This window comes from Balaenoptera musculus, chromosome 12 (genome assembly GCF_009873245.2).
Source record: "Balaenoptera musculus isolate JJ_BM4_2016_0621 chromosome 12, mBalMus1.pri.v3, whole genome shotgun sequence".
Lineage (NCBI taxonomy): Eukaryota > Metazoa > Chordata > Mammalia > Artiodactyla > Balaenopteridae > Balaenoptera > Balaenoptera musculus.
In genome coordinates this window covers 22,018,528-22,042,090 of record NC_045796.1, presented here as the reverse complement: position 1 = coordinate 22,042,090, position 23,563 = coordinate 22,018,528, and the positions used below count along the sequence as shown (strand labels likewise).

Sequence of the window (23,563 nt, the reverse complement as noted above, 5' to 3'; positions counted from 1 at the left end):
GGAGCTCACCACAAAGGCCACCAGGTGGGTTTCCATGGTAGCAGTCCTTCTTTTGTTATTCCCATTTGAAACATAGACAGTATCCAAATACTCACCATGTCACTGCTTAATGAAAAGAAATAGAATATTGGTAATGCCAGTAGAGTCAGGAAGCTGGTCTTTGGGTGCAACACCAAAGGAGGACATGCTGTCCCCTCAGGTTTTCTTTTAAGCAGCTGTCCATGAAGCGGGACTAATGTCCCTTTGATCTTATATTATGTCCTATTAATGACCTTCAGTGGCCTCATATCATTGCTCTAGAGACAAATAGAGCTAAATGATGACCAGGATAGTGCTGAATCTTACGAAAGACAAGTTTGTGATTGTAACTAAGAAGAGTGCAATGTGAAACTAGGGAAGAAAAAAATCAGCTTTTTAACATATAAAGGATAACACTGTGGAAAGAAAATTGCTTCTGGATTTTTGTTGTGTTTGTGTAGGTGTTCATCTTTCCTAGTGACTCAACACCTGGATCTGCCCACTGTCTTTGTTGTTTAAAAATAAATGTAACTGGGAGGTGTCATTCCCATTGGTTGTGAGTCAGTTATTGGAGTTCACAGCAGCACATGGGAGCTCTATGATGCAGCCTGGCTTGTTCTAACAGAGATCGCTGGAGAAGTCAACTGGTACTCAGTCATTCAAATAGAATAATTTACTAAGGCTTAACATTATTTTTCTATTCAGTCCTCCCAAAACATCATTTCTGCCACTTACTCAGGAGAGAATAAAAACTGTAACTCTTAATTTAATTTACTTTTCTCCCTCCCAGAGACTAGGAGATCCGAAAACGTTTATGAACTGGTAAGACTTTAGTGCTTTAATTTTAGCTACTTAAATTCATGAAATCTCCACAGGGCTCTATAGGGCTTTCCCTTGTAGTACTAGCCTTCATCATAAATGGCTCAAGTAAGTGTAAAATACGTGGAGGTATGTAAAATTATACCAGATATTAAATATATTTTAAAATACTTTAAAAAGAAAACTTCAGTGAGATCGAGAGTAGGAATTACTATGGAATTGGATAAGAGTGTGGCTGGTGAGACAGAAATGGAAAGGACCCAAGACTGAGATGGAAGAAATTTAAACTGAATCAAGGGTTGAAGGTTTCCAGCTTGAAGTTGTTGGGAAGCATCCATTTACCTTTCAGGTGGGATGGATGATAGAGGAAATGTGGGCTTTCCCAATGAACAGAGAAGAATGAGTTCAAGGGAGAGATTCAAAGTCAACAGGACTAGAAACTGGGGGACTTACTGGACACCAGAAGGAGAAAAAGCTAGGGCAAGCAATTAAGGTCTTGCAAAAGAAAAAAATTCTGAGGTCAGTGTTCATTTATCTATAGTTTCCATTGCTTTATTTACAATTGACTTGGATTACAAAATGTTGAAAGGAAAAACCAACAACCTAGAATTCTTTATCCAGCAAAATTATCGTACAAACGTGAAGGAAAAATAAAGATTTTCTCAGACAAAAAAAAAAAAAACAAACCTGAGGCAATTCATTGCCTGCAAACCTGTCCTGGAAGAAATGTTAAAAGATATTCTTTAGGGAGAAAGAAAATCATGAAGGTCAGAAACTTGGATCTACATAAAGAAAGGAATAACATAGATAAAAGAATAAGTAAAGATGAAATAAAATATTTATTTTTCTTACTCTTAATTGATCTATTAGAGAAGTGTTCCTCAAAATTACAATAGTAACCATGTATGTGGATAAATGAAATGAATGACAATGAAGTTATAAGGGATGGAAATGAGGAAGTGAGAATACCCTGTATTAGGTATCTGCACTACCTAAGAATCAGTATTTGAAAGTGGACTTATATTAGTTATGAACATGAAACACTAGAAAAAATGTGGAAAAAGAATTATAATTGATATTCTGAGAGAGAAGAGAAAATGGAAGCATATAAAACACTTAATTAAAACCAGAGAAAATGGAAACAAGGGAGAAGAAAAAAAGAAACAAAAAACAAGTACAATGAATAGATGCTACAAACAGTTATTAGTCCAACTATATCAATAATCACTTTAAATGTAAATGTTTAAATACATCAATTAAAAGACAAAGATAACAGTAACCAAATATGTGTTGCCTACAAGAAACCCACTTTAAATATAAAGACATAGATAGGCCAAGATTAAAGGGATGGAGAAAGATTTAACAGGCTAATACTAATCAAAATAAAAATGGTTTAGCTATATTTATTTCAGACAAAGCACACTTCAAAACAAACAAAATTATCACAGATAAGGAGAAGCACTATATAATGATAAAGGGATTTATTCTCCAAGAAGACATAACGACCTTTAACGTGTGCTTCTAACAACAGAACATCAAACCATGTGAGGGAAAAACTGATAGAACTACAAGAAGACATATTCAAATCCACTATTATAGTTGGAGATTACAACAACTGTTTTTCAGTAATTGATAGATCAAGCAGGCAAAAATTAGTAAGGATATAGTTGACCTGAACAGCACCATCAATCAACTTGATCAAATTGACATATATAGACTACTCTATTCAACAAGAGCAGAGTACACATTCTACTCAAGCTCACATGGAACATTCACCAAGACATAATATTCTGAGCCAGAAAACACACCTTAAATTTAAAAGAATAGAAATCATACAAAATATATTCATAGTCCACAATGGAATTAAACTAGAAATTAATAACAGAAAGATATCTAAAAGATCCCAAAATATTTGGAGTTTAAGTAATATGCTAATAAATTACACAGGTCAAAGAAGTGTCAAGAGAAATTTAAAATATTCTGAACTGAAAGAAGATGAAGATACAACTTATCAAAATTTATAGGATTCAGAGAATGCAGTGCTCAGAGGTTAATTCAGAGCGTTAAATGCATATATTAGAAAAGAAATAGATCTAAAACCAATAACCTAAGTTTCCACTTTAAGAGACTAGATAAAGAAGAGCAATTTAAACCAAAATCAAGCAGAAGAAAGAAAATAATAAAAATTATAGATGAAATTGAAAGCTGGAAATTGATAAAACCAAAAACTAATTCTTTGAAAAGATCAGTAAAATTGATTAAGCTCTAGCCAGGCTAACCAGGAAAAGAACAGAGAAGACACACATTACTAATATTAGAAATTTAAGAGGAGTCTCACTACTGATCCCATGGACATTAAAAGAATAATTAGGGAATATTATGAACAACTCTGTGTCCACAAACTTGATAATAACTAGATGAAAGGGACCAATTTACCAAAACTCACAGAGGAAAAATAGACAATCTGAATAGGCCTACGTCTACTAGAGAAATGAAATCAATTTTTAGTAACCTTCCAAAGCAGAAAGCTTCAGGCCCAGAGGGTTTTACTGGTGAATTCTGCCAAATGTTTAAGGAAGAAATGATACCAATTCTTTACAATCTCTTTCAGAAAATAGAAGCAGAGAAAGCACCCTCTAACTCATTTTATGAGGCCATCAATATCAATACTAGAGAAAGACATTACAAGAAGGAAACTTACAGACACATATCTCTCTTGAATATAGATGTAAAACTTCTCAAAAATATTAGCAAATCTAATCCAACAGTGTATAAAAAGTTTTATTCACCAAGACCAAGTGGAATTTATTCCAGGTATGCAAGGCCAGTCAACATTGCAAAATCAATTAATGTAATCCACCACATCAACAGACTAAACGGGAAAAATTGTATGATGATATTAATAGATGTAGAAAAAGAATTTGACAAAGGCCAACACCCATTCATGACTTAAAAAAAAAAAAAAGAAAACTCAGCGAAGTATGAATAGAGGAGAACTTTCTGAGGTTGATAAAGAACATCTATCAAAAAAACCCACAGCTAACATCATACTTAATGGTGAAAAACTGGATGCTTTCTCTTTAATGTTGGGAACAAGGCAAGGATGTCCCCTCTCATCATTTCTGAAGTCCTAGTGCATCATTCCTAGCTAGTGCAATAAGACAAGAAAAGAAGGTAAAAAGTATATATAGATTAAGGGAAAGAATAAAACTGTTTTTGTTCACAGATGACATGATTGTCCATGTAAACAATCCCAAAGAATTAACAAAAAACTCCTGGAACTAATTAGTCACTGAATACAAGGTCAATTGATTTCCTGTATACTAGCAATGAATAATTGGTATTTGAAACTGAAAACAATACCACTCACACTAGCATCAAAATAGTGAAATACTTAGATAAAAATCTGACAAAATATGTACAAGATTTATATGCAAAACTATAAAACACTTGTGAAAGAAGTAAATAAGATGTAAATAAGTAAAGAGAGAGTCTGTGTTCACGGATTTGAAGACCCAATATTTTTAAGATGTCAGTTCTTACCAGCTTGACCTATAGATTCAACACAAGCCCAGTTAAGATCCCAGCAAGTTATTTTGTGGACATAAAAAACTGGATCTAATTTTATGTTGAAAGGCAAAAGACCCAGACTAGCCAATGCAATATTGAAAAAGAAGAAAATTGGAGAACTGACACCACCTGATGTCAAGACTTACTATAAAGCTACAGTAATCAAGACACTGTGGTCTTGATGAAAGAATATACACAAAGATCAATGAAACAAAATAGAGAGCCCAGAGGTAGAAATCTAGTCAACTGATACTTGACAAAGGAGCAAAGGTAATTCAATGAAGAAACCATACCTTTACAACAAATTGTGCTGAGACAGAAGTCCTTATGAAAAAAACTGAATCTAGACACAAACCTTATACCTTTCACAAAAAATAACTCAAAATGCATCATAAATCTAAATGTAAAACTCAATACCATCAACTCCCAGAAGAAAACACAAGGAATTTGGGTTTTAGATACAACACCAAAGCATAAGGAAAAAAATACTGAAAATGTATTCAGCTTCCCAAAATATGTTACAAATGTATTTGGTGGGCAAAAAATAGGAAAAAAAGAGAAAAGAGATTGTAACAGAGCTGAACCCATATCTTTCATCTTAGGAAGTCAGAAGATAATATCTAAAATTGATAAGTCAAGAAACAGCAATATATGGGTATTTTTAAGAAACATGGGACTAAAGATAAACGAAACAGCTGAAATTGTTGAAATGTGGCTTCCTCTGGGGAAGAGGATGGGGCATGGGAAGGAGACTAAGGGCTGCAGTTGGATGGGGCAGAGAGTTTCTGCTTTTTTAATTTCAGCTTTATAGAACTTTTGATGGTTTAATTTGGACAAAAATTAAAATGAAGTTGAAAAATGAACACTACAACTCGACTTAAAAATAGTAATTGACTATTACTCCTCCCTCGTGCATAATACTAAGGTGTCATCTAATGTCTGTGTTACTGTTAGACTTGGGACCCTGTCTCAAGGGCAGGGATCACATCTACTTCACATACTGCTATATTCATGTCTGACACATCCAGGCCCTGATATGTATTTGTTGAATGAAAAAAAATAAAAGAAACATTTAGCAGTTGTAGAAGCAGCACACAGAGGAGAAATATGACAAATAATGCAGAGATGGCCTCACTATAACTTGACACAGGGCACTGGCACAAAGCAGGAGCTCAAGAAATGTCCGGAAATGTTGCTGTTTATTAAAGAAGGTTGGCAATTAGAGAGAGGTTGGATCAAAGAAGATGTAATCATGGCAGGGATAACCCAAACATTGTTTGTAACCTAAAAATAAGAATCTAGGCGAGGGAGATGCATGAAATGTGCTAGAGAGACACTAGAGATCATTTCTGCAAAATATGGAAAATTATGATTTTCTGTTGTGGGTATACCATGTTCTTCCTCCTCCTTTTCCAGAGGTAGTAGTTTAAACGCATGGCTTTCTCATTCCTGCAGCCAATTCTGATGATTGCTTGGGCCATAACAATCCCTTGCTGACCACCCTTCCCACCTCCCTCCAGAAAGAACACATGTTCCCTATGGTGTTCAGAAATGTGTCAACTTGATGTTTGGTACCTGTATGCTTTGAGAACATCCATCCAAATGATTAAAGTTAAGCAAAACCAGTCATGAATTTTATTAAGGGAAATTTGAACTGAATTCTCTCCAGGGCAACATCACCATAAGACCAGGTAGGCTGTAGAAAGTGGGACCCAAAGGAAGCCAATCATTTGAAACCAGTTTAGAGGTGTGCCAGGACATTTGTTGTGGGAAAATATTCTGAGGTAGCTTATTGGCCTGCCTTTGTGGATAAATTACTCTGATATTTGTGATTTAGAATCAGGAAGAAAACACATCCTCTCATTACCTCATTACAGGAATTCATTTTGGGAGGCACACACAATTTGCCTGTTTCCCCAGGGATGGGTGGAGGGACTAGTAACCTTGAAAACATCTTTGTGTATGAGAAGTTTGGGAAAATATTCTATATTTCTGCATAAAGAGAAGCAGTGGAAAGCTTACTCGTTTGTTTGGTTTGCTTGTTTTTTTGTCTAACCTAAGTTGACTGTGCTAAGAACTTCACACTATCTAACGACTACAGTTCTGAGGGAAGCAGTACTGTTTACACCCTTTACCAAAGGGGAGACCGAGGCTCAAGAAATTCAATAATACCCAAGGTGACTGGACTACCACGTGGATGGTCTGCAAGTTAATCTGAAGTATAAATGGCACAACTACATGAACAGGACCCACTACATAATTTGTGGGGTCCAGGACAAAACAAAAGTGTGGAGCCCATTGTTCAAAAATTGTTACGAATTTCAAGATGGTGACAGCAGAGCATTAAGCCAACTGTGAGGCCCTTCTGAGCACAGGGCCCCATGTGTCTGCACCCATAAACCTTGCTCCATGTATAGATACATCCCAGGTTCTATAAATTTGGGCTAGCTCTAAGGAGAACATTGAAAAGACTTTGATGAATCTTAAATTATGATTTTACCTTAAAAGATTGTCTTGAAGAATACTCTATTAAACCTGCAGTAAATGAAGAATTATATAATTATGTCTGTAGCTTCTAAAATTATGTCTGTAACTGAGCTAGAGGATGTTTCAGCACTGCTTCAGATGGGATGCCTCCATCTGGTATTTGCCTGTGAATTAACACATTAATTCTCTAGCACCACCATACACATCACCAAGGAGAATTTGCTGAGTCCCGTTTTCAGAGCCCTGTTCTCTTCTAGACAAATGTCCTTTGTCATATTCCCTGGGACCTACAGCCTTTTCAGTGGGAAACTTGGCACTCCTCCTCAAGGGCACACCTTTGCACCCCGACTGCTGCTTGCTCCCACCTGGCACACAGTGGGGACTCAAGAAATGTTTGTTGAATAAATCAGTGAGTACATGAACTCCAGAACACTTCAGAATTCTAGATTCTCAGAAATGTAGCAAGAACCAGTCTCCATGCAATCAATACTCAGGAGATGTCCAAGGGGCCTTTAGATTGGCCCTAAAATGAGACAGTTAGATCTAAAGAGAGGGCTAGGTCTAAAGTCAGCATTTGAGCCAAAGGTCAAAACTACCCTCGAAAAGTCCTTCAGAAGCATCAGGTTGGAGGTACCACGTGAGACACACAGAATCCGCTGGGCAAGAAGCTGATGCACATCCTTTGTCTAACCCAACCTTGGGGCACAGGCTCATTGCAGAATCGTAAATTCCAGTAGGCTAACTGCACGTATGATGTGACTGTTTCTTAAGAGGTGAGTCAAAGCTTTCTCTGAAGGAAGTGTTTAATCATTTTATCCCTGCAGTGGCTTTTCTCCCCTTGGGAGAAATTGTAAAATTCGATTTCTGAGTTTTATAAGAGACTCAGTCTTGTGTTAAAACGTCACCAAAACTGATTTATCTTACATCTTGTAAAATTTCTATATCTCACACATTTTCTACACTGAGCATGAGTTGCTTTTATAGTCAGTGGGGAAAAAAAGAAAAAAATTTACACAGAGATTTCAAACTTGGATCATTTTTTTTGGTTCCGAGCACATTAACAGCTGTTCCCATCCACTGTAGCCTAGTCTTCAGAGCATGAGGGGAGCCTGGCATACAGGCTAAGAGCTAAACCGCTCAGGTGGGTATCTCCGCTTCTCCACTTATTGACCCTCTCAGGGCCTTGGTGTCTTCATCCGTAAAATGGTACTAATATAATCCCTTCCCCAAAGATTTGCTCCTATAAAACACTTAGCACCGTGCCTGTCACTAAGAATTCAATGTCGTTACCTATTAGCTGTTACTGCATATGAGTCTGTGTCCTGTGTCTTTTGCGCTAATAGCCCAGCTGTCAAATAGCCTAGCTCCTTATTTAAATGTGAATAATAAAATCAGTTTTTCAATCCTCTTTCAAATAAACTAATCTTAAGAACTGAAAGGTTATCTGAGGTAAGATAGGTACATGTGTCTATCTAGGATAAACAAGGGTGACAGAGCCAAAAAAGGGAAGGATGATATTTCTCCCTTACTACAACTCCTCAAGGGCTCCAGTGACCACCGCAATTCATGGTTTATGTGATAGGATGAAATTTGGCCATGGGACAGAAAGAGCTACTGAGCTTGACAAGGGCAATTTTTCTTTACTTACTATTTATCATTTATACCTAGTCAACCAAAGTAGATTTCAGTGATACACATACCACTTGGAATCTGAATTTTTTCTTGCTTCCACTTTGTAGGTGGAAAGTCAGTTTTCTAATTATTCTCAATTCTCAAAGATACTGTGATAATAGATGCCTACTCTCCCCTGGAACCACTTGTCCACTGGCTTCAAGGCACTACACTTCTGTCTTTCTTGCATGTCTCCAGCCCATCTTTTTCAGCCTCTCTTTAACCTCATCCTCCTCGAACTACCCCTTAAATCTTGATCTTTTTCGGGGCTCTCTTACGGACATACTTCCTTCATACTGTGTACTCTACCTTAATCTGTTCTGGTGGCCTCAACCACCATCTTTTTGCCAGTGAACCCAATATCTGTATTGCCACATCAGTCCTTTCTCTACAGTCCAAACCCATGTAACTGCCTTCAAGATATCTCCACTTGGATATCTTACAGATGCCTCAAACTCAACGTGTCCAAACTGAATTCATCATCCCCCCAAATCAGCTCTCTGACAGCATTCCCTATCTCAGGAAATGGCAACACTCTCCACCCAGTTAATCAAGCCAGGCATCTATGATTAATCCTTAACTCATCTCAGTTCCCTCATTGCCTAAATCCAATCAATCACCAAGTTCTCTTAATTCCATTTCCTAAATCAGTGCCTTTCACACTAATTTTACTGTAAATAAATGAAACATCTTTTGCATCATGACCCAACCAGCATGCACACACACACACACATACACACACATACAAGTGAAACAGAAGTTTTGCAAAAAAAATTTTATCATCGTTATATGCAAGGCTTTCTGATATTTTCTATTATGTTTTCTTCTGTTGTTGCTTTTTAAAATGCTAGTAACCAGTGGGTTACTGGCAAGTGTTTAACAGCCAGCTCTCTGGAGGCGAGGCAAGGAGAGCCAGATATGTAGCATTTGGCAGTTTTTGGTATAAATACTCCCACCATGGTTGAATTTAAGCCACCAACTAACAAGCCTGCAAACATCCTAAAGATACAAGCTCTCCTGACCATATACAGCATGCAACTGCTTATGACCTACAGTTTTTGATGGACACTGGTCTAAATAGCTCTAAATCTACCAACTAATTTTCATTCCCAACGCTACCATTCCAGACCTGGCCACCGCCGTTTCTGATACAATTGTTTTCCAGGTCAGTCTGATCTGTTTCATATTTATTTAATACCCTTCAAAGACTTCCTGTTGTCCACACTAGGACAGAGTCTATAATTCTTACCATGGCTTAAAAAGCCACCCACAGCTTGTCACCTGCCTGCCCCTCATGCCCTCTCCCTTGACTTCAATAAGAATGGTTTCTTCTTGAACATCTGGGAATTCACCCTTGCTTTCATGTCTTTGACTAGAAAGTTCTTGCCTCCCATCTTTGTTCAACTAACTGTTACTCATCCTTCCCATCACAGCTTAAATGCTACGTTATTCATTTATTCCTTCTCCTACTATATAACAGGCATTGTGGTAAGCACTGAGGATACAATGATATGTAGAAATAGACTCAGTCCCTCACCTCACAGAACTTAGATATGCTAGAAGGGGAGAACCATTATGCAAATGAAGATATTCAAATTTAAGTACTAATAAAAGAAGAGCTTAAAAAATAAAAGAGATTCATGGTTCTATAAGAATGTATAAAATCTGACCTACTCTAGCAGATCAGGGAAAACTTTCCAATGTGATGGCTGGTTAGTTATAATAGTTGAGCTAAGCTATAAAATAGAAATATAACTTAATGAGTCTAAGGGGTAGATAACTAACAGCATAGGCAGAAACAGAAGCATGTGTAAATCCACATGGCAGGAAGGAACGTGGTAAAATCAAGGAAACAAATGAAAGCCAGTGTAAGAGGAGCAAGGTAGGAGGTGGGGGTATGAGACAGGTAGAAGCCAACTCTATGAAGGGCACTCTAGGCTTCATTAAAAATAGGGGTCTTTCGCAGATGTAGAGAATGGATGTGAGGACGTGGGGAGGGGGAAGGGTAAGCTGGGACGAAGTGAGAGAGTGGCATGGACATATATACACTACCAAATGTGAAATAGCTAGCTAGTGGGAAGCAGCCGCATAGCACAGGGAGATCAGCTCGGTGCTTTGTGACCACCTAGAGGGGTGGGATAGGGAGGGTGGGAGGGAGATGCAAGAGGGAGGAGATATGGGGATGTATGTATATGTATAGTTGATTCACTTTGTTATACAGCAGAAACTAACACACCATTGTAAAGCAATTATACTCCAATAAAGATGTTAAAAAAATTTTTTTTAATAAAAAAAGATAGGGGTCTTTGAAAAAGAGCAATGGAAGGCCAATAACATGTTTGAAGCTGGCATATAATGTGTCAGGTTTCTAGTTTGAAACACTCACTCTGGTGGTTGTGAGAATGAACTGGAAGGAGGCAAAAATAAATGCAGAGACAAACTAGAAACTATTACACTACTCTAGACAGAGATGATCACAAAAATTAAGATGTTGTTCATGGAGATGGGAAAAATTGACTTATTAGAGAGATGTGTGAGACGACCTTAACAAGACAAAGTAATGGACTGAATATATATATGTGGTGAAAGAGATGGACACAGCAAAGATGACCCCCAGGCTTGAGTTACAAAACTGAATGAATGATAGTACCATTGAATGAAATGGAATACCAGAGGAGGACCAAGCTTGTTGGAAAAAAGCATGACTTCGGCTGTAGCTGTATCGAGTTTGAGGTACCATTAAGATGTGTAAAATGAGATGTTCTGAGGACTATTTGATCAACTGTTCTGGAACAGAGGAGAAATCTGGATTAGGACATAGATCTGTGGAATATCTGTATAGGTGGTAGACATGCAGCATTGAACATGGAAGAACTCATCAAGCAAGAAGACATAATATGAGAAGAGTGTTTAAAAGCCAATCCTTAAGGAAATTCAACGTTTAATGGCTGGAGTAAAGGGTGAACTTAGAAAGGAAACCAAGAAGTGCAGCCAAAAAGGTAGGAAGAAAACAGGAGAAACTGAGGTTGAAGAGCCAATATGTTTTGGTGAAGCATAAGAAAAGAAGCCAGACTGTTGGAGGAGGAGGAGTGCAGAGTACAGACCGGGAATCAATGAGTGTAGACTCACTGGAGAAGTTTGTCTTTGAAGAGAAGGAGAGATATAGAGCAGTATTTGTGAAGTTGATGGAAACTTTTTGATTGTGTTTGAATGAAAAGCATTTGAGCATATTCATAAGCTGTGAAAAAACTGGTTTGAAAGGAAGGTGAACACTCATAAGAGAAAGAATGCCTAATGGTAAGTGTAAGGTTCACAAAAAAGCAGAGAATGATCCCTTTGCCCCCATGACACTCCTACACTTACCCTAATTCTGACTACAGTTGTGTTTTCTCTGTGAATATCTGTATTCCTCGTTAGACTACTGCGTGAGAACAAGAACCACCCTTGCCTCATTTGCTTCTGTATCCCTAGTGTGCAGCACAACTCAGACAGGAGGCATTAATAAATTTCATTCTTTTTTTTTTTTTTTTTTTTTTATTTATTTATTTATGGCTGTGTTGGGTCTTCGTTTCTGTGTGAGGGCTTTCTCCAGTTGCGGCAAGCGGGGGCCACTCTTCATCGCGGTGCGCGGGCCTCTCACTATCGCGGCCTCTCTTGTTGCGGAGCACAGGCTCCAGACGCACAGGCTCAGTAGTTGTGGCTCACGAGCCCAGCCGCTCAGAGGCATGCGGGATCCTCCCGGACCAGGGCCCGAACCCGCGTGCCCTGCATTGGCAGGCAGACTCTCAACCACTGCGCCACCAGGGAAGCCCAATAAATTTCATTCTTAATTGCACATTCAAGTGAATGAAATTGGAGGTACATTTAATAAAATAGTCAACCCCAGAAGTCTCATAATACTATAGCATATTCATATATATGTATGCACACACACTATGGTTATCAATTTCTTTAGACTAAAATTTAAATTGACATCATTACCTTAAGCATAAGCTGTTTGGGCACTAAGATGAGAAGGTCTTAGAATGAGATAGAAATTGAAAGTCAACCAAGAACTGAGAACTCTCCACAAATAGATGAGCAAGGCCGTGAGTCATTTATGTGCAGAAAATTGAGCCCTGATTATATCAAGGAAACAAATTGTGAAAGCACACAACCTGTTAAGACAAGTGGATGCATCATTCACACCAATCCAGGTGAAACCCCACATAACAGGACTTCTGTATCTGAGATGGTATGATGACCTACTAAGTCAAAACAACTTAAAAAGAAAAGAAAAGAAAAGAAAACCTTCTCTGTTTTTGGAGACAATATTAAATGCCTCATATAAAGAAGCAAGTCCATGCAGGAGAAGAGAAATCAGATGTGCGTTCCTTTCCCAGCTTTGCCATTTTTAAAGACAAGTTCTTTAATCTAGTCTGTTTCTTTATCTGTGAAATGGGGATAATCGTACTTCATAGGGTGCTTGAATAAGGTAAGGGGGATTATATACTCAGAATAGCTATCCACTTCCCTAACCTGAGAATTTTACATTTCCATTGTCAGTTCTGACATATTCTGACTATACTCTATAAACTCTGATTTTTACCTCAGTAGAATGAGGATGACATGCTATATCTGGGATTGCTGAGAAGACTAAATAAGATAATGTGCATGAAGGTCCTTTGTGAAATAAAAAGAACTACTTTTTTAAATTGAAGTATAGTTGACTTACAATATCATATTAGTTTCAGATGTACGACATAGTGATTCGATATTTTTATAGATTATACTCCATATAAAATTATTATAAAATAATGGCTATATTCCCTGTGTTGTACATTACATCCTTGTAGCTTATTTTGTACCTAGTAGTTTGTACCTCTTAATCCCCTTCACCTATCTTGCCCCTCCCCTCACACTTCTCCCTTCTGGTAACCACTAGTTTATTCTCTGTAACTGTGAGTCTGTTTCTGTTTTATTATATTAACTCATTCGTTGTATTTTTTAGATTGCACATATAAGTGATAACATGCAGTATTTGTCTTTCTCTAATTTATTTCACTAAGCATAATTCTCTCCAGGCCCATCCATGTTGTTGCAATGGCAAAATTTCATTTTTTTTATGGCTGAGTAATTTTTCATTGTGTATATATACCACATCTTTATCCATTCATCTGTTGACGAACACTTAAGATAGTTTTCATATCTTGGCTACTGCAAATAATGCTGCTATGGACATTGGAGTGAATATATCTTTATGAATTAGTGTTTTCATTTTTTTCAGGTATAATTCCAGGAGTGGAATTGCTGGATCATATTGTAGTTCTATTTTTAATTTCTTGAGGAACTGCCATACTGTTTTCCATAGTGGCTGCACCAACTTACATTCCCACCAACGTATATTACGGTTCCCTTTTCGTTACATCTTCACCAACACTTATTATTTCTTGACTTTTTGAGGATAGCCATTCTGACAAGTATGAGATGATATCTCATTGTGGTTTTGACTTGCATTTCCCTGATGATTAGCGATGTTGAGCACCTCTTCATGCGCCTGTTGGCCATTATACAAAGAACTACTTAAATTAGGGAGCAGCAGACTACAGCCAGTGGGCCATATCCAGCCCACCCACCGTCTGTTTTTCTTTTTTTGTTCTTTTATGACCCAGCTAAGAATGGTTTTTACATTATTTAATGATTGGGAAAATATCAAAAGAAGATGAATATTTCAAGACATGTGAAAATTATATGAAATTCAAACAAAATATGATGCATCAGAATCCCTTAGGGTAGTTCAACTTAACTTCTGTTGATTCTCACAAATGCCTCCGTTTTTTTGTTTTTTGTTTTTAATTGTGACTAGCTTGGCTTCCTCTTTTGGTAAAAATCTTTTAGTTTGGACAATCAGTCAAGGTGACCTGGGTGGGCTTAATGAGTGCCTCTCCCCTCTATGGCAGTGTTTCTCAATCTTTCTTTCATTATTGACTCCCTCCACCAAGGAAATTTTTAGATATTTTTTTCCTAATTTCCACCCCATGGAAATGTTTTATTGTGGTAAAATATGCATAGCACAACATAATATTTATCATTTTAAGCATTTATAAGGGTACAATTGAGTGTCATTGAATCCATTCACAGTGTTATATAAGCATCATCACTATCTATACCCAAAATATTATCATTATCCCCAACTTAAGCTCTGTACCATATATAATCATTCCCTATTCCCCACTCCCCCCAGGCCCTGGTAACCTCTATTATACATTTCATCTCTGTGAAGTATTCTAGGTATTCTAGTATCTTATATAAATGGAGTCATATAATATTTGTCCTTCTGTGTCTGGCTTATTTCACTTAGCGTTAAGTTCTCAAGGTCAGAATTCCGTTCCTCTTTATGGCTGAATATTGTCCCGTTGTACGTGTATACAGCATTCTGCTCATCCATTTATCAGCTGACAGACACTTGGGATGTTGCGGAGTATCAGAAGCAAACGGCGACTGGCCTTGCTGAAGAATGTTTGGAGTAGGGGGGTCTGTATTTGTAATATCAGCAGCTTTAAAATCTGACACGAGAGTAACTGCTGTCTCTGTCTCGTTTCCGATTCCACTGCAGGGTGTGTTGGGTGCATCACGTAACGGGGATGTGGGTGTACCCTTTCCTGGAACACATTGGCCCAGGAGCCAGAATCCTCTTCTTTGGGTCTACAACCATCTTAATGAACTTTTTGTACCTGCTGGGAGAAGTTCTGAACAGCTATATCTGGGATACACAGAGAAGTAAGTATTGTTTGGGGGAGCATAAAACAAAAGAATTGCTGCCTAAAAGAGTGTGTGCAGAGATGGATGGAAAATTCCACTGTAGCACAGGATCCCTTATGAAGAGTTTCATTTTTATAACTACCATATTAATGTGAGCTGCTGGCAGTTACCTGAAAGGTTTATTACTCACTTTGTCATATTAGCTAGTAAAACATCCAAATCTAAGACAAAAGAAGCATGTCTATAAATTTTTATAGGGAGAAATGTAGCGTTAGCAGAAAAAAAAAGTTTAGGAAGTTCACTCTGACTAACAAAACACTGCTGTAGCTAAAGGGACCCCCCGGTGAAATAGACAAATTATTAAATGTAACCAAACAGTCTCATTAGAAATCAGCCAAATCTCCACTTCTTACATCATCCTTCGCGTGGGCGCAGCAGCTTCCAAGAGGGCTTGCCACCACTCTGCCAGAACTCTCAGCAGTGCAGAATACCTCTGGCAAGTGTGATGAAGCACTGACTGTCATATTCAAGACTTGAAGGTGGCAAAGAGGGACGGGCAGTAAAGGGTAATACTTCATTGCTGCAAAAACTCTCTTCACCTATGATTTGATTTCCCTTTTGTTTCTATTTATGGCAGAGCCTCCATCTTGGCAAGGCACGTAATCTTACCCCAGCTGTGCAAAACAAAACTTGTCCAAAGTGTATGTCAGATAACGTAAAAATAGGAAGGTGGAAAAAACGACAGCACAGATATGTAGTGATTTGAGTCCTGCATGAAAATACATCCAAAGGCAAGATGGTTTGGGGATTTTAGAGACCTCTGGGTATCGCCTCCGATACAGTCACAACATTGTAGACATCACCTGCAAATGATCTCTGATCCACAAACATTGTGCACCCTCCTTCGTGCCAAATACTATGCCAGGAAGTTGATCTAATTAGACAAATAAAACACAGTCATTGCATGTTATCGAATTGGACTTCTTCTGTGCATGGATCTTCTAGGACTGTATGCGTCAAGGTGTTAGCCAATGTTAAATGGCCCAGAGGAATTTGAGGGTTTCCTTTCTCAGTAGCTGGCTTGATTTTAGGCAGTGGTCTATTAGAAAAAGTGTTAAATATTTTTACCAATTCCGGCTACAGCTTGGGGGACCAGAAATTAATCTTTTAATAATTTTCTTCTCTGTTCAATGGGAATTGTAATCTTTCTCTATTAGATAACTTATAAAAATATTTAGTTAACTTACAAAAATATTTTCAAAACAAAATATAAACTTTTCTCAGCTTCTTGGGAGAAAGGCTATATTTAAATTTAAGCTAATGTGTCCAATCTATGTTATTCAGGAAGTACTTATGACTCCTGTTTCCCCTTGATTAGCTCGATTCCAAAGTTCATTTGGCCGTTGTTCTACTACTTCTAAGAGAAGATTGCCTGAAAACCAAGAGAGAAAAAATCCAGTCTAGATTAATAGAATATTGCTTTTTAGCAGCTTTGAGTTAGACGTTAAAAATGAATAGTGAAGCTAAGGTTTTTGTTTCTTGTTTTTAATGATCTGTCCAAGTTAATTTGTGCCATTCTCTTAATAACATGAGTTAAGGTTGACTAACATTTTGTAACTCATTTCAGATGTAGAGATTAATTTTATCTACATGGAACCATCTAGTTAATTCCCCAGAGGCAGATGTTTTGTGTCAAGTGCATCTTTTTTGTTTATGAGAGTGATTGCAAACTGATGGCCTCCTCCAAATTTTACCTGCCAAAAAGTTTTGTTAGGCCTACATAGGATTTTTGTTTTTGAACCAACATTTAAAAATTGGGAGATTTCACATAAAGGACAGATTTCTCAGCTAATCAAGTATTTTAACATCTGGCAACACCAAGCCCACTATCCTCTTCTGGCAACAATGGATTAGAAATGAGTAACAGTTGCCCCCGTTATATGGCCCTTTAATTTTCCCTAGTTCTCACCAGGCCATTTTGCTCCCTCACAGTGGCTTGGTTCTGTAGGTAGTTGAGTTTGAAACTGTTGATTAAAAGCAGTCGTTTCTGTGTGTGCATGTGTGTGTGTATGTATTAGAAGGAATTGACTACAATCAAGTACAGTATTACAATCCTGAGTACATTTATTACACCCCAAATAAAACCCCCCAAGGAGCAGGAATACCACATTTGAGCCCCCTTCCTTGGATCCATCTTTACAGATTTTTAATGGTTCAGCTTCCTTCACTTGGTTATGTTGGCTTCAACTTCAAAATAAAAATCACATTATTACAGAATCTTAGAATCAAAAATTAGATTAGAAACCATCTATGCCAATTTTTAATTTTTTTACTAAGAGGTAGCTGAGGCCCAGCAATAAGTGACCCACCAAAATAAGTGGTTGTGGCTTCCCTGGTGGCGCAGTGGTTGAGAATCTGCCTGCCAATGCAGGGGACACGGGTTCGAGCCCTGGTCTGGGAAGATCCCACATGCCGCGGAGCAACTGGGCCCGTGAGCCACAATTACTGAGCCTGCGCGTCTGGAGCCTGTGCTACGCAACAAGAGAGGACGCAATAGTGAGAGGCCCGCGCACCACGATGAAAAGCGGCCCCCGCTTGCCACAACTAGAGAAAGCCCTCGCACAGAAACGAAGACCCAACACAGCCATAAATAAATTAATTAATTAATTAAAAAGAAAAAAATAAGTGGTTGCAAAGTCAACACCTTCTGACTGATGTTCAATCCTCTGTTATTTCTAGTAAACCATCAGAATGTCACCATTGGAAACCCAGACACATGAGAGCTCAGAAATTTTACTCAGAATCATGGATCTAGCTTATAAAATAACAAAACAGATAAGCCTGATATGAACTATGAACAAAAAGCCCTTAAAATAGGCTAAATTAACAATGAAGCATTTGCTCTTTTTAAAAGAAAGTAACTCGGACTTCCCTGGTGGTGCAGTGGTTAAGAATCCGCCTGCCAATGCAGGAGACACGGGTTCGAGCCCTGGTCCAGGAAGATCCCACATGCCGCAGAGCAACTAAGCCCATGAGCCACAACTACTGAGCCTGTGTGCCCTAGAGCCCACGTGCCACAACTACTAAGCCCACGTGCTACAACTACTGAAGCCCACACACCTAGAGCTCACGCTCTGCAACAAGAGAAGCCACCGCAATGAGAAGCCCACGCACCGCAACGAAGAGTAGCCCCCGCTCGCTGCAGCTAGAGAAAAGCCCGCGCACAGCAACAAAGACCCAATGCAGCCAAAATAAATAAATATTTTTTAAAAAAATAAATAAGGGCTTCCCTGGTGGCGCAGTGGCTGAGAATCTGCCTGCCAATGCAGGGGACACAGGTTCGAGCCCTGGTCTGGGAAGATCCCACATGCCGCGGAGCGACTAGGCCCGTGAGCCACAACTACTGAGCCTGCGCGTCTGGAGCCTGTGCTCCACAACAAGAGAGGCCACGATAGTGAGAGGCCCGCACACAACGATGAAGAGTGGCCCCCGCTCGCCGCAACTGGAGAAAGCCCTCGCACAGAAACGAAGACCCAACACAGCCATAAATAAATAAATAAATAAATAAATAAATAAATGAATGAATGAAAAGAAAAGAAAAGAAAGTAACTCAAGGTGGCTTTGTGGATGTTACATTGGTTTGCTAGGGAAGCTACAACAAAGGACCACTAAAGAGCTTAAACAATAGAAATGTAATGTCCCACAGTTCTGGAGGCCTGAAGTCCAAAATCGGGAGATTGGCAGGATTGGTTGCTTCTGAGGACTGTGAGGGAGGGATCTGGCCCAGGCCTCTCTCCTTGGTTTGTAGATGACCGTCTTCATGTTTACATGGCATTCTCCCCTATACGTGAAGCTATCTCCACATTTCCCCTTTTTGTAAAGATATCAGCCATATTTGATTAGGGCTCACCCTAATTTTAACTTGGAAAAGACCCTATTCCCAAATACAATCACATTCTGAGGTAAGAGGGGTTATGTTTGAAGAGACACAATTCAGCCCATAACATTCTACCTCTGCCCCCCAAAATTCACGTCCTTCATTCATGCAAAGTACATTCCCAACAACCCCCAAAGTATTTCCAGCATCAACTCTTATGTCCAAAATCTCATCTTAAATATCATCTAAAGCAGGTATGGGTAAGACCCAGGGTATGATTCATTCATCCTGAAGCAAAATTGCTCTCCAGTTGTGAACCTGTGAAACCAGACAGGAATTTATCTACTTCCAAAACACAGTGGTGGAACAGGCATAGAACATACATTCCCCTTTCCAAAAAACAGAATCATAGGGAGAAAAGGGTCACAGTTCTCAACCAAGTTTGAAAGCTAGCAGGACAAATTCCGTTCGAGTTTAAGGCTTGAGAATAATCCTCTTTGGCCGAATGCCATATCCTCAGGACTCCTCAGGAAGGGGGGTGTGGCCCCGCCCTCTTGGCGCTGGGTGGCGGCCCTCTGGGGCCAAGGAGCAGCCGGCCCCTGGGCCACCTTCAGATTCATTCTTCCTTTATTTCATCCTGTCTCTGTCTCTCAGTCCAGGCTGGCTGTGTTTCTGCTGGTACAGAATTCTCCCATGTAATTCGTGGGGTTCCAAGTCATCAGATGAGAGGTCTCCCACAGGTCCTTCCTGGCTTCTACTGAGATGGTTCCTTGGATCCATGAGTCACATGCCTCATCTCTTTAGCAAATGGTTGTGCAGACACACCCTTGGCCTCCTCTCACATTCTGAGGCCCTGGGCATCAGGACTTCAACACATGAATTTGAGGGAGACACAGTTCAGCCTATAATTGCTGAAATATTCTGTGCTTAAGCTAAAAATTTATTCTAATTCCAGTGTGTCTGACTGGGATGACCAGTCTTATTAAAGTCAAATTTTATACGACGAGAAATGCAAGTGTCCAAAAGTGAAAGGTTGGGGTGAGGGCGGGAAAAGCAGGTAAAAGAGGAGAAGGGAGAGGAGGTCGGAGCCAGGCCCATGTGACAGAAACCTCCGCCTTTGTGCTCCCCCAGCCTTCCATCCAGCTCATGTCCCACGCAGGCCTCCAGGGTTCCAGCGCCGCCCGCCCGGAAGGCCCCTCTCCCAGCATGGGGGAACCGCATGTGACTGACTCTCTCAGGGTCAATCAGCTCTTCCTCTACGTTTCTGAAAGAGCATCCTGCCTCAGCTTTGTGACAGGTTTCTTTCTGCTAGTTGTGTGGAAATTATACCTCTGGTTCTTCCAAATATTATTTACAGCTGTCTAATTTTTTCCGTCCACCTCAAAGCTGCCAAACTAAAGTAGGTGGGGAGCCATTTTCCCTGTCTGGGTCAATGAACACCCCCTGTTCTCCACCCCCGCTTTTTAAGATTCCACTATTGCTGCCAACTCAACCCATCTGCAGGAGAACACTTAGGAGAAAAGAGACTTTGAAAAGAAAAGCAAGCAGTTATTAGCTTCTCCACAGGAGAGGGAACATGGGACAGAGCTGGGACCCAAGTCATGTGTGCTGTTTGAACAGAATCTATGTTGTGTTTTTCTGCCTTTGCCTTGGTTACCCAACAACTAAGCCATCTCCTGCCTTCTCCCTCTCAACCTTATTCCTCCTCCCTTCAGACGTCCTTACTCTTCAATTTGAAGTTTTCCTTAACATGATTTCTGAGAAGTACTTTGGAAAAAGTGTTATAGATCTCTGCCAGTTCCTTAGTCATGAAAACCAAACGTAAAAGACTGTCTAAGGACACCTGTTCTGAGAATGTTACCCGCATTCTGCTGCTACCACCCTGATCACACAAACACATGGTGCTAGGAGCTGGGAGCTGGGGGAAGGCGCAGGGGTGTCTCTCCTACTCTAAGCCCTATTGTGACGACCCTCCATGTTTCATTCTACTGCTTTCCCACTAGTTCGGCCTTCTCTATGTTCACCGTTTATTAATTTATTCCATAAAGATTAATTGAACTCCTACTCTCAGACAGACACTGTGTTAGGTGCTTGGGATATAATCAGGAACAAAACAGTTAAGGGCTCTACCTTCAGAGAATTTGCAACTTATAAGAGAATACCAACAAAACCTGCAATGCAGTATCTGGGGTTCTTTTGTTCCAGCAAAAAGGCTCTGAGAATTTGGTGTTAGGAGAAAGGTGTTTACACAGAAGCAAAAGAAAAAAGAAGTGGAGAGCATTTGCCAGATTTAACTTTAATTTATGAGAATGACTTAAACATTTTCATCTCCGGGAAAATGAAATATCACTAACTATTCACTACAGACAACAGGCAAGGTCTTACCAGTCCAGTACGTATGAGTCTTTCAGGAAGAAAAACATAGTTCTACCAGGCCTGGGTAGAACAGAGGGAGAACTTGAGTTTAAGTACACGTGGGTCTGGAAATAAATAGTTCTTGTGGCTAATAAGCTCTCTATGGGCCTTAAAAACAAAACAAAACAAATAAACAAAAAAGATTTGCTTTTGAAAATCCAGAGTCCTTGCCTTGGGAAGGGACAGGAGTAAAATAAAAATAAATGAGGTCTCTTTGAAACTCATCAGCTCCACACCTCCTGTTGCTAGAAGCTGGTTACAAGGCAGTCCGGTTGGGATTTCTGTGCAAACTCAACGAGTCAAGAACTAACTTGCGTCCCTCACTCCCAGAGGCCTTAAGAGCTGGGTGTGTCTCAGAGAAGTTATGTCCCGATTTGGGGGGAAGGGGAGGGAGGGAGGTCACTGAGGAAGTTTCTGGAGAAAGTTGTAAATGACTTTTCTTCTTAGCGAGGAGAAAAGGGGTGGGCATGAAGGGTTTGTGGGGAGAAGTGTGGAGAGATGAGAGTGGCAAACCTGCTCCTAGTTTAATCTGATGTCCAAATAAAGAACTTTGCCTGTATTTCTAGGTATGGAAGAAGAGAAAGAGAAGCCTAAATTGGAATGAGATCTAAGTCTAAATGGAAGAGCAGGATGGAGCCACCAATGAAGACTCAGTACCCCCGGGCGTTGGTAACGCAGGAGAGGAAGCTTCAAAGAAACCATTGGAATCCGCCTTCACCTCCCTGCCCCAGAGAGAGGGAACACCTTTTATGCAGAAATATATATATAAGAATAAAATACAGATATTTCCAAAATAACTTGCCCTCAATTGTGTTTTAAAGAATTCTTTCCAAATTCATTATTGATAATAACATCTTTTATTCTTTTTTTTTTTTACCTCTTCTAATTTTTAAAACTAAAATTGGTCATTGGATTTTAATTTTTGCAATTGTAATTCCATTTAATCAAGGAAGAATAGAATCCTATTGTGTTTCTTGTTGAGAAATATGTGAAAGTCAAAGGAGCAGATGTGAGGCATAGCATTCATGTATTTATTTAGTCCTTACAGGAGGCTGAAGAATGTAAGCATAAGCCTGGAGGAAACAAGATGGATGTTCCCTATTGCAATAACGTCACAGTTGGTCTCCAACAGGCAATATGAGTAATAATTGCATTGATTTAGTTAAAACCCTGAGTGTATTTGGATCTCATGATTTAATTTTGTGAGACATTTCCTAGATGCAAACTATAACTTTAATAAAGTGCAAGCAACCCCTAGCCTAATGCCTGCATGGTGCGTCTCAAACCCCTAACAACACTGGTGTTTCCTTTCTTATTTTGTTTCTATCACCTGTTGAAAATGGGTTTACTGAGCCTGGTTCTTGCAATTTTTTTATTTTAAAAATATGTATCTTTTCGATAAATCCAAAAAGAATAATCTTGTTGAAAAAAAAAAGCTAACTTACAAAGTCTTTGACCATAATGATTTTTAAATAATACTAATGCCAAATAGGTAGTAGAAAACACATAAAAATAAATCTTAGAGAAATACAAGGAAGGAGCGAATAAAAATAAAAGCAGAAATTAAGGCAGCAAGAAAAAAAACAGCGGAACTGATAAATAAATTGATTAATAAATGCAGTATCTCATCTATACAAATAGCATTAAAATATGAAACTACTGATACATTAACTGAAAAGAGAGAAACACAAACTACTTGGCAATACAAGCACAGATGTGAACAAATTTTTAATTATACAAGTGTCATAACTATGACAACAAATTCTTAGAATCCAATGAAATTCAAGGAAAATGGGATTCAATAAGAATTAGAAAGCTGTAATAGACTGATATTCATGAAAGCCATTTTTTTAAACATCTTTATTGAAGTATAATTGCTTTACAAGGGTGTGTTAGTTTCTGCTGTATAACAAAGTGAATCAGCTATACATAAACATATATCCTCATATCTCCTCCCGCTTGCAT

At 39.0% G+C, this 23,563-nt stretch overlaps 1 protein-coding gene across 2 annotated transcripts in view; it reads left to right on the top strand.

The window, feature by feature from the left end:
- The window catches only part of AIG1 (androgen induced 1), a 230,535-nt gene extending 207,680 nt beyond the window's left edge, over positions 1–22,855 (top strand). For both annotated transcript variants that reach the window (XM_036872008.1, XM_036872009.1), the window contains 2 exons: positions 15,161–15,324; positions 22,165–22,855. In XM_036872008.1, coding sequence (XP_036727903.1) covers positions 15,161–15,324; positions 22,165–22,202 — 202 coding nt within the window. In that variant the 3' untranslated portion in view covers positions 22,203–22,855. The remainder of the gene's footprint in view (positions 1–15,160; positions 15,325–22,164) is intronic.
- The last annotated feature ends 708 nt before the right edge of the window (positions 22,856–23,563 follow it).